Source organism: Paroedura picta, chromosome 1, assembly GCF_049243985.1.
Source record: "Paroedura picta isolate Pp20150507F chromosome 1, Ppicta_v3.0, whole genome shotgun sequence".
NCBI classification, from domain to species: Eukaryota; Metazoa; Chordata; class Lepidosauria; order Squamata; family Gekkonidae; genus Paroedura; species Paroedura picta.
In genome coordinates, this window is record NC_135369.1 from 90,596,360 (window position 1) to 90,610,895 (window position 14,536).

Here is a 14,536-nt window from a genome sequence, read left to right on the forward strand (position 1 = left end):
GAATAGTTGTACAGCAGCTACACACAACAGAATACTGGAACCCAGTGGGCAAATAGGTGTGGTCAGTGAACTCTTGTGAACACGAGATTCAGAGTAGTATATAGTAACTGATGTGACAGACAGAAGGCTGTCTTGCCCCTGAAGGGGAAAACAGCAACTCACTTGAGCCTATAGGAGAGCTTATTCCAGCATCTAGTCACCTTTGAGAAGGAATGCCCCTGTGTTTAGTGAGAGCTCAGGTTTCGCTCAGGGAAAGAGCAAACAGACTGATGGATAGCTAGCATGGCAGAGTGGTTTGGCTCTACTTCTGACAGAGAATATTCATTTGTTAGGCCTGTCTCTGGCAATGAGGAAATCTTGTGCCATTTAGAGCAAGCTTTTGTGTCTGTGTTAGGATCTTGTGTCTGTGTTAGGATCCAGCCTAGTAGCTAATCAGGAAAAGCCTGCTTATGTTTGATTGAAAAAAACTGAGACTACTCTATAAATTGTACCTCAGACAGGTTTCTCTTTTGTCTACCTGGAGTCCCGTGCTGCTGACTTGTTCCTGGAAACCAGTCTTTAAATAAATATATCTTCTTTGTGGTTTAAAATAGAATTCCTACCTCAGTGACCTCCATATTCTATCTGTTCACCACAAAACATACCACCCAACAGCAAACCCAGAGGCAATATACTTGCTACCATTAGAAGACTTGGTAAATGAGGGGAAGGTTTATAGTTTAAAATAAACCTTGTTCTCCCCAAATCATAGAAGGTTGTGCGGGTTCCATCATTTGATAGAAACAGCCTGTCACAACTGAGTTGTTTCTCATTTAAGGAGACAACTGAGTTGTTTCTCATTTAAGTTTACGTCATTTATGGCATTTCCTTTCACATCATGACACAGCAGGAGATATAGACAAAGCCTTAGCATATTTGTGCATCAGACTCATTCTCCTGCAATATTAATATTTAATCTGTCTATAATTATTCTTGAGTTGTATAGTTCCTCACTTTCCTTTGTATACCCATTTCCCCAGCTTGTGATAGTGTTCTGTTCTTTAGATATGATTTAGATTGTTTGTAGCCCCTGAAACAATAACTAGTGCCAGTTAAAATCTCATTATGGTAGAAACATACAGTTCAACATGAATTTTCTGTCAATATGGAACAGTATCAGCAAAGTGACCCTTCCTGCCATGTGTTTTTTACAGGGGAAAATGTCTTGGTGGGGGAAGCAGGAGGACTTCCTCCATCCACATGCTGTGTCATTCCAAGCCTGTTTGCTCTCTTTCTCTTTTTTAAAAAAGTAGCCTTTCCCCACAGCTGCAGGGAACATGGGCAAACTAGTGTAAATAAATGAAGAAATGTATCATGTAGTTTGCCTCCTCATCTGTCACTCACCAAAAATAAGATTGGTAACCCAGTGTAACAAGTGGCAAGTGGAATTGGTATCAAAGAAGGAAAGGAGAATGTACTTGCTGCTCATTCTCAAGTAGTGCATCTGCCCTGGCATGACAGTGCAGTCAGACATACTGGAACCTTATCCCAAAAAGTATCCTGCTATTTGACAGTGACCAAGCACCCTTGAAAATAATAGGACTGAAATCACAATAGATTTACTTCTTCTACTGGAGTCAATGGAGTGTAGAGACAACTGGCTTCAGCTGTTCTGGGACCAAGGTGTGTTAGCCTTTCAGAATAATTGAGTTTCTCTTTGCCTGCCTATCTTTGCTAAGCAGCAAGCCTAAACAACTTAGAAGGATCACTGAATAAAATGTTTGCAATGTGAAAACTTGAAAGTAAAAGTGAAAGTAAAAGTGAAAACTTGAAAGTAAAAGTCTTCACTGTGATGTGACTCTATTCCTCTGTCTAATTGAAGCCACAAAGCATTTTTAAAAGCTATATAAGCTGAATAATTTCAGTAAACAGTCCATGATGTGAAAAACCAACACCTTTGCTGTGGGGAGAAGCAATGTAGACCAGAATACCTTTGCAAACAAAGAGGAGATGGCCTCCTGTAATGTGCTGGTTTTCTTCAGCAGCACAGCATGTGGTGTCAAAGTAAAAAAAAATCATTAACAAGACCCATCCTGCACTTTCCCCCTTTCCACACCTGCATACCACAGTCCCTGCTGCTGTAACTTTATGGACCATGAGGAGGCAGGTTTGACGCCATGAAACTCAGGCTAAGCTGACAGCTGCAGAATAGCAGACAGTAAAATGTAAAGAGGAGGGAGAGGAATCACCTTTGAAGTCTACAAAAGAAGAATGACTTTGACCATTTCCTTTTTTTTATTAGTTGTCTCAGGTATATTAAGATATTAGCCACTAACTGTTGTTTTGAAAGTCGTCACAGTACTGTAATTTAAATTAGGATTTTTATCCTTTTTTATTTTATGCTTGTTTTGTTGTACATTAGCAAGAATATGGACGAAAATAAGTTGTTGTTTTTTTCCAGTTAGGATTTCCTTCGATGAAAACATGCTCTTAAGTTCCCCAAGTGTGAAAAGCTACATTAATGCAGTGTTAGAACTGACTTTGGTATCACTCACAAAACAGGAAATTCATAGTTATGGTTTCTAAGACAACAGTGACTTGCTAGAATAGTGCACATGTAGTATCAGGGTTTGTTTTGGTTTGGGTTTTTTGTGTGTGCCAAATTCTGATTTCTTTCTTTCTTTCTTTCTTTCTTTCTTTCTTTCTTTCTTTCTTTCTTTCTTTCTTTCTTTCTTTCTTTCTTTCTTTCTTTCTTTCTTTCTTTCTTTCTTTCTTGGAGTAAGTACAGTGTAATTCAATACATTTGAGTAGCATACAATGATAACAGTGGTTTCAGTAACTAGCAATTCCAGTAACATTTTCCACATAACAGTTCTGATATTAATGATGACAATGTTAACCTATGAACCCATAGGTTGGTCAGTTTGGGATTCAGTTCGGGGGAGGGGGTTCTGGGGGCCCAGTAAATGTTGTTGGTGTGGTCAACCTCAACCAAATTCCTGGTAGAAGAGCTCCATTTTGCAGGCCCATTCCACCAGGTGGAGCCAGGACAGAGAAAGCTCTGGCCCTGGTTGAGGTCAGACGTGCTTCTTTGGGGCCAGGGATCACCAGCCATTTGGAGGTGGCAGAGCATAGAGCTCTCTGGGGGCTATAGACAGTGAAGAAGTTCCTCAGGTACACTGGGCCCAGATTGCATATGTCCTTAAAGGTGATTACCAAAACCTTAAGTCTGATCCAGAATTTGACTGGTGACCAGTGCAGTTATTAGAGAGCAGGCCAGATATGGGACCTCCACAATATTCCTGTGAGGACCCTGGCCACTGCATTCTGGACCAGCTGTAGTTTGTGGATCAAAGTTAAGAGTAGGCCTGTGTAGAGCAAGTTGCAGAAGTCCAGTCTAGAGGTGACTGTCATGTGGATCACTGTGGACAGGTGTTCCAGGATCAAATAGAGAGCTAGTAGTTTAGCTTGGCACAGGAGACAGAATGCCATTCATGCTACTCTTCTGACCTGTGACTCCATAGAATGGAAGGTATCAAGGATCACACCCAGGTTCCTCACAAAGTGAGCCACTGATAGTTGCACCCCTTCCAAGTTGGGCAATCATGCTTCTTCATTTGGACCCTTCCTGCCCAGCCATAGGACCTCCATCTTTGAAGGGCTGAGCTTCAGCTGACTCTGTTTGACCTACCTCATCACTGCTTCCAGACATTTGGCTAAGGCTTCTGGGGGAAATCAGGGTGGCCATCCGTTAGGAGGAACGGCTGGGTGTCATCTGCATATTGACACCCAGCCCAGACCTCTGCACCAGCAGAACAAGAGGACTCATAAAGATGTTAAATAGGATTAGAGAGAGGCCTCCAGAAAATGAAGCAATTATTCTTTATTTGCAGAAGCAAGCATTCAATGTGTATTGTTGGTGTGCATTAGATTTAGAATCCACTGTATCTCTGGATCAATTTTTAATTGATTTATTTAGCAATAAATCGATAGAAAAACATCTGCTATGGGTATGTCATGGTTACCATTAAGTAGCTTCACTGGTAAATGAAACTTTTGATATATCCATGGTATATGGGGGCTTAAGTACTTTTTAAAATATATATATGAGTTTTAAAGTTAGAAACCTTTTTTGACTTCCTTTTCAGGTTGATGTAAAACTGTTACATGTAAATAATATATTTGTCATTGAACAGAGTGTTTAGGATTAATCATGGATTACAGCTTTCCCTTTGAGATCACTGAAACCTAAAAGTGCATGCTATTGGCTGAAATGTACCAGTAGTATTTCTGAAATGTCCCATCATGACAAATTATGACAAAAATATTGCAAAAGGATTGCACTTTACACTGCACTCTATATGTAGCAGGAGTCTCCAAACTTTTTCAGCTGGGAGGCACCATTGGATTTTTGAGAGATTGTGGAGAGCACCACTCCCCAAACTGCCTGCCACTGAAGGTAGAGCTAAATCCAAAATGGTTTTCACAGGAGGTGGGGCCAAATGGAATACCACCTTCCTTGCACCTCTTGGAAAGAGGGAAAACCGGAAGGGGGAAAGGAAAGCCCACATGCTTAACAGTTCAGCTCACCCTCTAAGTGGAAATTGCATTTTAATGAGAGTAGCCGACATCAAGCCCTGCCTTCCACAGGCCTAATCCACTTCTTGAAAAGCTTGGCAGACACCAAGGGAAATAGTGGTGGACAGCATGGATCCCATAGGAGAACCTTGATCTGTTATCAAAATGCACATTTTAAATATTTCAAATAGAATATTAATGTTTTAAAATAAATTTTGTTATAATGGCAAGTTATATGTGAACATAAATTGTGAAGCTCATATAAGTGCTTCAGAATTCAAATCAAAATGCACACTCTATAGCTATGCGGAAAAGCAAGCATTGTTTAAAAACAAATGACCTACACATTGGGGTTTTTTCATCAATGGTACACCGAAGTTCCCTACTATAAACTCAACAACTGGCTCTGGAGTGTGGGTGTGTGAGAGAGAAAGTGAATGAATGTTGATATAGTCAGTCAGTCAGTCGGTAGCTTTCTCCAAGCCAAACTCTAGTGAACAGAGCAGTGAGAGAACGTCCAGGAAGAGCAGGTCTCAAAGCAACTCTTAGGCCCATTATGCACGGAGTGGAAGGTCCACATTTGGGGTGGAATGGCGGTGGCTAAAATTACCAATTATGCACGCTGCAGGCAGCAACCAGGCGCAGAGTCAGCATATGCCGCCGAAAAAGCTGCATTAGCGAGATGCGGAAGAAAGTGGAGCTTCCCAGGACCAGGGCACACCCAGAAGTGGCTCTGGAGTAGCCGCGTGCATAATTGGATACTCTGCATAATTGGATACTCCGCGTGCATAAATGGATACTCTGGGTTTTGCCGCCGTTGCGTTCCGTCACATGCATAAGCGGTTTGCTTCGCTTCTTCCTCCTCCGCGTTTTCCATGCTGCCATTTCAGCAGCCGTGCATAATATGCCTTAGGGAGATACTACAGTCCATTCCCAGGTCTTTGTTTTACTGTATTTCAAGTTATATTTTTAATAATTTGTGGTCAAAACCTATCCAAATTTCAGCCATTTAATGTCCCATTGATTTTGGAGTGATGACAACACAATTGATCTCTGTCATTTAAAATCATTGTGTTTTTTTTTAATCGCTTTCAATGGATTAAGCCATGTATTGTGGAAATGCTTTTTCTTCTGCAAACCACCTTCAGCATTCTTGATAAAGTTGTAAATAAAGAAACTTACTAGGTGCCCTGCCCCACAACATAGATGAATGGAAGAGGGAAGAAGGCATTCAGTCAGGAAGCGATCCTGGCTGTTAAACCGAAGCTGCAAGTCTCCGTCCCTCAAGCCAGTTCATTCGCAGATATGGTGCAATTACTTCATCACAGTAAAACTACCAGCACGTCTGTCAGAATGGAAACTTGAAATAGCACTGACTCTGTGTTTATGATTTGGTTGTCAAGCTTGGCATAGAGATCAGTTCTCCAAAATATACCTATTAGTCTTACAAGCTTTATTAGGCTTTACTGCAACTGTTGGCATTATGTATCTTATTATGTCCATAATAAGGCCAGTTTTGCCAAGATCCTTCTTATAAAGTGCTGTTCCTTGTCAAGGGAGAGGGTTTCAACAGACAATTGCTTTTTATCTCCCTGGGAGTTTGTCTGTGGGCTGCTGCTAGAATCAGTCCTGTGCTTCTTTTTGTTGCATGAAGCTACTTTACAGGACTTTTTGAAGATGTGGCATATGATACCGCTAATGTGTGGTCCAAGTTCTGCAGTTTTATTGCAGCCTTAGACTGACCCCATGAAACTGCAATTCTCCCTCTAGCTCTCATAGGTGTGAAAACAGAAGCACTTACAATGGCAACAGAGCACCCTTTCAGCAGGTCCCGCCTCAGTCCCTGTGGCCACCGTTCCCCCTGTAAACCACTGGAGAGATTTGAGGTGGCTTGAAAAATGGTATCACTTGACATAAGTATAGCACAGTAACATAACAATACATTGCCAGTTTGAATGTCCAGTGTTCCTTGTTGTTTCAAAAAGAAGTCTCCAGCCCTTCTTGTTGTAGAGACCACCTTTATATTTCCACAGTGAGAAGCATTAAACGCCATTTAAAAAAATGAAACCTGGGATCTTAGAGGAACTAGCAGATACTGGGAATAGTTTGTGGCAATGGAATTGTATTATAGCAATCTAGCAGTCACTGGCCTTTTAGTAACTAGGTTTTTTGCCACATTTGTCACATTTCATTTCTTTTGGTGGCAGTTTTGAAAAGTCAGATATTCCATTCTATATAATCTAGTTAGGAAAAAGAAGAAGAGTTTGTTTTTATACTTCACTTTTCACTACCTGGAGTCTCAATCACCTCCCCTTCCTCTCCCCATACCCTGCAAGGTAGGAGTGACTGAGAGACCCCTGACAGAATTGCTCTGTGAGAACAGCTTTAACAGGACTGTGACTAGCCCAAGGTCAGCAAGCTGGCTGCTTGTGGACGAGTGGGGAATCAAACCTGATTCTCCATATTAGAAGTTGCCACTCTTATCCACTACACCAAGCATTACACCAAATAGTGAACAATGGAGTCACATAATCACTTCAATATAATTTATCATCGTTTATAATGTTCATCCCCAAGAGTATTTTAAATTTCTAAATATATTTAATTTTACCCTGCTATCTTGGGGCTTGCCATTCTAGCTGAAATGCTGTAGGTTTGCTAATTGAGTAGGTTTGCGAATTTAAAATTGCTGGAAGTCATACAACTTATTTCTTGTTGATATTTTAAAATTCTTTAATGTCACATATCCCACTAGGTAGCGACTTATCTTTTTTGTATCTTTGTTGTTGTCTAAGTACTTTGCTGCAATTTTTAAATGTGATTTTAAAAATTGGGGGGTTTTTAAGTCACATGACTGAGCCTTCCCTCCCTCCCAGTTTGAGGCCTGAAGAAAAGGAGAATTTGTTTTCGCTCTGCTGTTTCCCTGTTAAAGCTGAAGATGTTGCATTTTTCCCACAGCGGTTGCTCTCTTGGCTTTCTGAAGTGCAGAAGAAGCATGGGGAGCAGCCATCCAGAACTCAGCAGGTGGTAAGTCTCTTCAGCTACTCTTTATCAGGTTTGCATCATCCTGCTTCCATCCTTAGTCTCCAAAGGAAAGTTTTGGGGGATGGGGTCGAGTTCTAGAATTATTTTCAGTCTGAAAATGAAGCCGAACTGTCACAGTATTGAGACCAAGCAGGGATTTGAAGGGGAGAAAGGGAAGAACATCTTTATTATGGTAATAGTCATGAAGATGGGTAGAAAGAGCCTACACAATGGGGCTAGGCTACTGTGCCATCAGCTGCTTCCTGCTGCTGAGAATTACAAGCCTTTTTTTTTTTTTGCTAAGGTGATTAGAGAACTACAAAGTCAAATGAATGGAGGTCTCACTCTCTGATGAGCTCATGGAATTTAACAGTTCTGACTCTTGTATTACGTTAAAGCATTAAGCACAATGCTTCTTTTCCTAAAAGAAGCCTGATACTGAGTGTCACAGGGAAAGACCATAGCACTACCACTGGTGGGAGGGGTTAGTGAAGATCTGCTAACATCAGGGGAATTTAGCCTTCTTCACAAAAATAGATTCTACTGAGGTTGCCTAAAACTGAAATGCATCCCTGCATGTATTAGCTTCTAAAGGATGGCTAGAGACAATAACATTTATTGACAGGTTAGTTCAAAGAGTAACCTTAATTGAGCAGAGGTTGGTTCCAGTCCTTTGTCAATGTTATCTTTATTTCCAAATGTAATTTATCTCTTGCATTTGACTCCAGGGCACTAGCCCTCTTAAAGGTGCAATCAAGCTTCCTGATCAGTTATACAAATTGAGAACAGGTTTTCTGTGACCTCCCATTTAGAGTTGCAAGCTTGTATCTACTTTTCCTTATGACTTTTAAAACCTATTTAAAAAGTCGCAATTTTGCAGTATTTCAGTTCACAGTATTTTCCACAAGATTTGAGTACCAAGGAAATCTCTTTTCCATAGAAATGAGAATCATGATCATATTACCCCTTTGTAAAGATGCTGTTCAGAATTACATTTATTTTGTCCATATAATCTCACCTATTGGTGTGATTTGGCCTTGAATGGACTATGAGAATTTGTACAGGCACAGATTTCTTTGCTAATTATTAGATTAAGAGACAATAGCACAATAAATTCATTTGCTTTAAATAATTCACACTAGACTAGTTTTTCCTGAGGCTATTATAAATGTATAAATTATAAATTTAACAAAGACAAATGCAACAGTTTGAGGGGCTCTGAGTTTCAAGAGCTCTTGTGTATGTCCCCACAACATGTGCTTGCAGAAATAGCTTATATTTTAAGTACTGTGGTGTAATTGGATAGCTTTTGGAAAGGACCTTGATGTATTAATATTAATAATTCTAAGTCATCTGGTAAAACAGGGCACATGGGCTAGGCATCATTGAATGTAAAATGTTCAGTGGAGGTTTGCATGTTACCTATTTTGAGCAGGCATTTCACATACCTTATCTCAGTAATCTTTACAACTTAGGTTGGCCAATATTTAGTATCCCTATTTTGTGGAGGAGAATTGTTATCCTGTACTTTACAATGCCAAGTGAGTTGATCCCTGAGATACGGCTTGCCTCATGTGAGGCCACTGTCATATTTGCTATATATCAGCAGGGTATTGAGAGTGATCCTGAATCACAATTTCTTAACTTATTGCACCTATGCAAACCTTCGATTTTACCAGTCTTAAAAATCTAATGAAGAGCAGAATACTGATGCTATTTCATAGTAGCTCAATAAATCGGTCATTGCTTAATTTGATCATGCAATTATGCATCTCAAAACTGCCAAACAATTTACATTGAAGATTAAAGGAAACAACTTCCTTTTAATCAGCTTTCATTGCCTTAAGAAAAAGCAGTTTGCGAGTTCTCTTAATTCCTGGCTGCAGAAAGTATACTTCATGAAGAAACCCGAAAATTGAGTCAGGATGAAGTGAACTGGCCAAAGTAAAATATGCACAGAAAGAAGATGAGCACAGAAAGAGAATTAACTGGCAAAAGGCCATGAGTGATCCTCAAAAAGTTTATTCTGAAATGTCTCTGGTATTAGTGGGTTTATGCTAAGTGGACTGGGGAAAGTGAGTGCGGCCACTTGGCCCCTGGATCCCTGTCCATCATGGCTGCTCAAGACAACCACACAGCGGATAGGCCCTCTGAAGTAAATTGTCAACCTCTCCCTGTCTTTCCAGGGAATTCCTGGAGGCGCTGGAGAGGTGGTTTTTCCCTTTCTGTAAAAACCAATGCTGAATCTGTGGGACTTGGCCAGCTACCACCCGGTGTCACATCTTGCATGTCTAGTAGGGTGGCTGAAAGGGCCACCTTGGACCAGCTCCTGGCATTCTTGGAGGACACTTCAGCACTCAACCCATACCAATTGAGCTTCCATCCTGGCCATAGGGTCATCCATGCAGTGGTCATATCCAGACTGGATCTCTGTAACTCGCTCTATGCATGCCTTCACTTGTCTTTGACCTGTAAATTGCAGCTGGTACAAAATGCAGATACTAGGGTCCTCACTGGTAAATCTTGGAGGGCCCATATCCAGCCTGTGCTAGCTGCATTGGTTGCTGGCTATGGCCCAGATCAAGTTCAAAGTTTTGGTATTAATCTTCAAGGTCATCTGTGATCAAGGCCTCACATATCTGAGGGACCGCCGGCCTGCTTATGCCCCTTGCAAGGCACTTCGCTCTGTGGCTGCAAATTTGCTGAATATCCCTGGCCAAAGGGAGGCTCAACTGGCCTTGACCCGGGCCAGGGTCTTTTTGGTCCTGACCCAACCCGGTGTACTGAGCTCCCAGGAGACCTGAGAGCCCTGACAGAGCTCACACAGTTCTGCAAGGCCCGTAAGACGGAGCTCTTCTGCCAGGTCTTTGGTTGGAGCCAGGGCAGTTAAAATCTGGGTCTCCCCTGAGTTAATGAGTATGAGTCATCACACTGCTCCCTCTTAACCCCTGTGGTGTTTATATGCCTTCTGTTGAGCGGAGATGGGGGAGGATATTTTATTCTGATGTTGGGTTGTGTGAGGGTTTTTATGTTTTGGAGAGGTTTTTAGTGTGGGACTTTACAATTTTGTTATCTGCCACAAGCTGGTTATGGGACTGTCAGGCTATACATTTAATAATAAAATTAAAATAAATAAAATGAATGTCAGGCTTGGGGTTTGGTCTGGGACTTGTGGGTACTAGCCATCCTTTCCAGCATACATGCTGCTCTGAACAGATACTTCACTGTACACATTCTCACTATGAGAGTTAACTGCAGTTACTACAAAAACAACGTATCAGGAACCTGCTACATAGAGAAAATGGATATGAATGACATATTGTCCCTGCGAAGTAGTACCAAAGGCACCAAGCACTTAAATGCAGGTAGTCTTAACATGTTTTTGTTTCCTTGACAGAGCCAAAAATTAAAAAGAAGTAGAAGATATGAACGGCATCTTCATTACTTGCAGCATATGTATTATTTTTCCCTTGTTAACATGGCATCATCGAAGAGGTAGGTCATATGAAGAACAAGGAACATGATAGAAACATGATATAAAGATAGCTTGTATATGTTGCATTGTGTTGCTGCTGCTGCTGTTTGAGAGACAAATTCAGAAGGGGATTTTCCAACCCAGTACTCAAAGCTCTGGGATGGCAAAGACAATAGTTCTCTTAGTGAACATGGGAGACCCTGGAGCAGCCTTTCTCAACTTTTTTACCATTGAGAAACCCCTGAAACATTCTTCAGGCTTTGAGAAACCCTAGAAGTGGTTCAACCATGTAGAATATGGTTGAAAAGCATAGCTGTATACATGTGCCCTGGGGCCACTCCCCTTCCCACCCCCTCCAGGCCCATCATTGGCCATTTTGGGAGGGGGCAGGTGGGTCAACATGACCATATGTGGTTATATCACCAGATAAATGTTTAACAAATTTAAAAATATATACAAAATTAATTAACTCCCACCCATTCAGGAAACCCATCCAGGGACATCAAATAAAACCCAATGTTTCACGAAACCATGGTTGAGAAAGCCTGCCCTAGAGGATCAAACTCAAGCACCTGGAGTTTCTGGAGGTAGTTCTTATTTATGAAGTGTATGTGAGGACTTCCAGCAGAAGAATCCACAGCTATGGTCCTACTCACATTTACTTTTACAACAAAGCGATTTTTGCAGGAGTGTTGCAGGAGTGTTGCAGATTGTGTACGATGTCGTGAATAATGAAGAATAAATAGCGTTACACAATGGTAACACTTCAGCAACATTAACGCTGTGCAGAATGGCCCTTAGTGTTCAGGGGTTCAGTTCCAGTTCAGGTGCACTGAAAAGACCGCGGAATCAGTTACTGGTTCATTTGATGTGCATAGAAAAGTGAAGAAAAGTACAGATGAAAGGTGTAAATTTATATTATTTATTTATTTAGATTTCTATACCACCCATTTCTTTGCAGCTCTGGGCGGTTTACACAGAACATTATAACTTACATGGAACATTACGTAACATCAAAACAACTTTAAAAAACATCAAAAGATTACAAAACCACAATTATAATATAATAACAATTAACAGTAACTTTGGGAGAGTCATGGGCAGGCGTCTGGGGGGACCAGCAGGTGTTCTGAGTCGGTCGGCCTCAAGCAAATGCCTGGTGGAAGAGCTCCCTCTTGCAGGCCCTGCAGAACAGTGGAAGTCCGGGCAGGGCTCTGATCTCCTCAGGGAGCTCGTTCCACCAGGTGGGGGCCAGGACCGAGACTAATAATACTAATTAATTCAGAAAATACATGTTTCAGTGTAATGCTTTAAAACAGAAATATACTTATATGATTGAGAGCAGACTAATTAGAGGCTATACGTCTTCCTGCAGAAAAGTTATGATTACATCACTAAAGCAGGAAGTATTGGGAAGTGGCAATGAATCTGCATCTATTATTTTTTGTTTATAACATGGTATATGTTTTCCACCTAAAAGAAAGCAGACAATAAATAATATGAAATAAGTTAATCCATTGCCTTTTTTCTGGTTTTGCTACTATTTGGAATAGGCTGCTAGAGAAAAATGGCCAGTTTTCCGATGTCAAGACAGAGCAGAGTATCCACGATCTGGTGAGTAGTCCACACTGTCATTTATATGAAATAATTTCCAAAGAAAAATAATTGAGATGGGTAATACCATACCAACAACAATGAAACAGAAAGGGACAACCACTGAAACAGAAAAGGGACTAGAGACCCCTTGGATGCCTTTGGAGGGAATATTTGATGGCTTCAGGTGCCTCACACTGACCAAAGTGGATAGGTTGCTAACATCAAACAGACAAAGGGGTGGCAGGTTACAGTAGATGAGCAATTGAGATGTGAGTGTCCTGCATAGTGCAGGGGGTTGGACTAGATGACCCATGAGGTACCAACTCTATTATTCTATGATTCTATGATCAGTAAGGTCAACCACCTGTCCTCTAAATCCCCTGTCCATCACATCCCCATAAAAGGACCAATCAGAGGATAGGAGGACCTCTTCAGGAGATAATCAACCTCTCCTTTTCAACAGGCAAGTTCCCAAAAGGGCTTAAGGAGGCAGTGGTTTGTCCCTTGCTGTAAAAAAACCATCTCAGGATCCACATGACCTGCCCAAATACTGTTCCATTTCACATCTGCTGTTCTTTTGGATGGTTGTTGAAAGAGCCACTGCAGACCAGGTTGATGAAAGGGCCACTGCATACCTAGAGGAAGCTTCAGTCTTGGATCCTTTCCAGTCTGTCTTCCAGCCTGACCATGGGGTGGTGGCAGTGCTGGTTGTCCTGATACATGACCTCAGATGATAGCTGATTGAGGCAGGTCAGTACTACTCATCATGCTCCATCTCATGGCAGAGTTTGACATAGCTGACCATGAGCTTTTAGTCGATAATGAACTTGCTGACATGTGGATATGGGAGGGTAGCTCTGCTGATCTCCCTTCTCCAAGGTCACAGACAGGGAGTTGTACTTGGGGAGAATGTATTGCACCACTGCCAGATCCTTTGTGGAGTTCTTCAGGGCGTGGTCCTCTCCACAACCTTATGTAAGATCTTTATGTGCCCTCTTGCCCAGCTCATCAGAGGGTTTGGGCTGAAGTGCCATCAATATGCTGATGACACCCAGCTTAACTCCTGATGGACAGCCACCCTGATTTACCCCCAGCATTCTTCACCAGATATCTGGAAGCAGTGACAGAATGGATTAAGCTTTTACAGTGACAACAGTACAATGCAAAACCAAAAAGGGAACAGAAACTCAACCTGAACAAAGTCAGAAACTCAAAAGTTGAGCTGAAAATCAATGTTAAAACTATATTAAAATTATTACAAATATTTATTAAAATGCACCAATAATGTGTTAAGAACAAAGTAAAACAATACATATCTAACTGCACATGAAAAACAGACCAAATGTGTTTTGACCCACAGGGATCTTCCTCAGTGTTCAATATATATTGAACAATGCTCTCTTGTCTAAAAATAAATTCGAAAGTTTTGCTGGGTGGCCCAGAAAAATCTTTTTGGTGTAGCCCCAACCAATGTTTCTAAAGTGTTTCTTTTTGGGGTCCACCTTCTAAGATATATGTGGTCTGAGACTACCACTCTCAGCTATTGTCTTATTCTGCATCAAGAGTGCATTTTATGTGTGTTAGAAAAAGTTTGCAGTGAGACACATATGTAAGATTTTCACAGAGCAGACTTTAATAAATTCAGAGACATTATGAGCATCAAGAATGGACAAGAATGCTGGATGAGAAAGGAGCAAGTGATAGGTGGTTGCTCCTTAAACAATAACTATTGCATGCTCAAACCATGACTATTCCAACAAGACAGAAACATGGTAGGGGATCTAAGGAGCCTATTTGGATGAACAGAGAACTTCAGGAGGAGCTAAGGAAGAAAAAGGAAACATTCTAGAAATGGAGGGAAGGACAGACTTCTAAAGAAGACTG

At 41.2% G+C, this 14,536-nt stretch overlaps 1 protein-coding gene across 11 annotated transcripts in view; it reads left to right on the forward strand.

The window, feature by feature from the left end:
• LOC143842570 (uncharacterized) overlaps positions 1-14,536 on the forward strand; it is a 108,167-nt gene that overhangs the window by 74,147 nt on the left and 19,484 nt on the right. For all 11 annotated transcript variants that reach the window (XM_077347832.1, XM_077347848.1, XM_077347826.1 and 8 more), the window contains 3 exons: positions 7,516-7,584; positions 10,979-11,076; positions 12,610-12,670. In XM_077347832.1, coding sequence (XP_077203947.1) covers positions 7,516-7,584; positions 10,979-11,076; positions 12,610-12,670 — 228 coding nt within the window. The remainder of the gene's footprint in view (positions 1-7,515; positions 7,585-10,978; positions 11,077-12,609; positions 12,671-14,536) is intronic.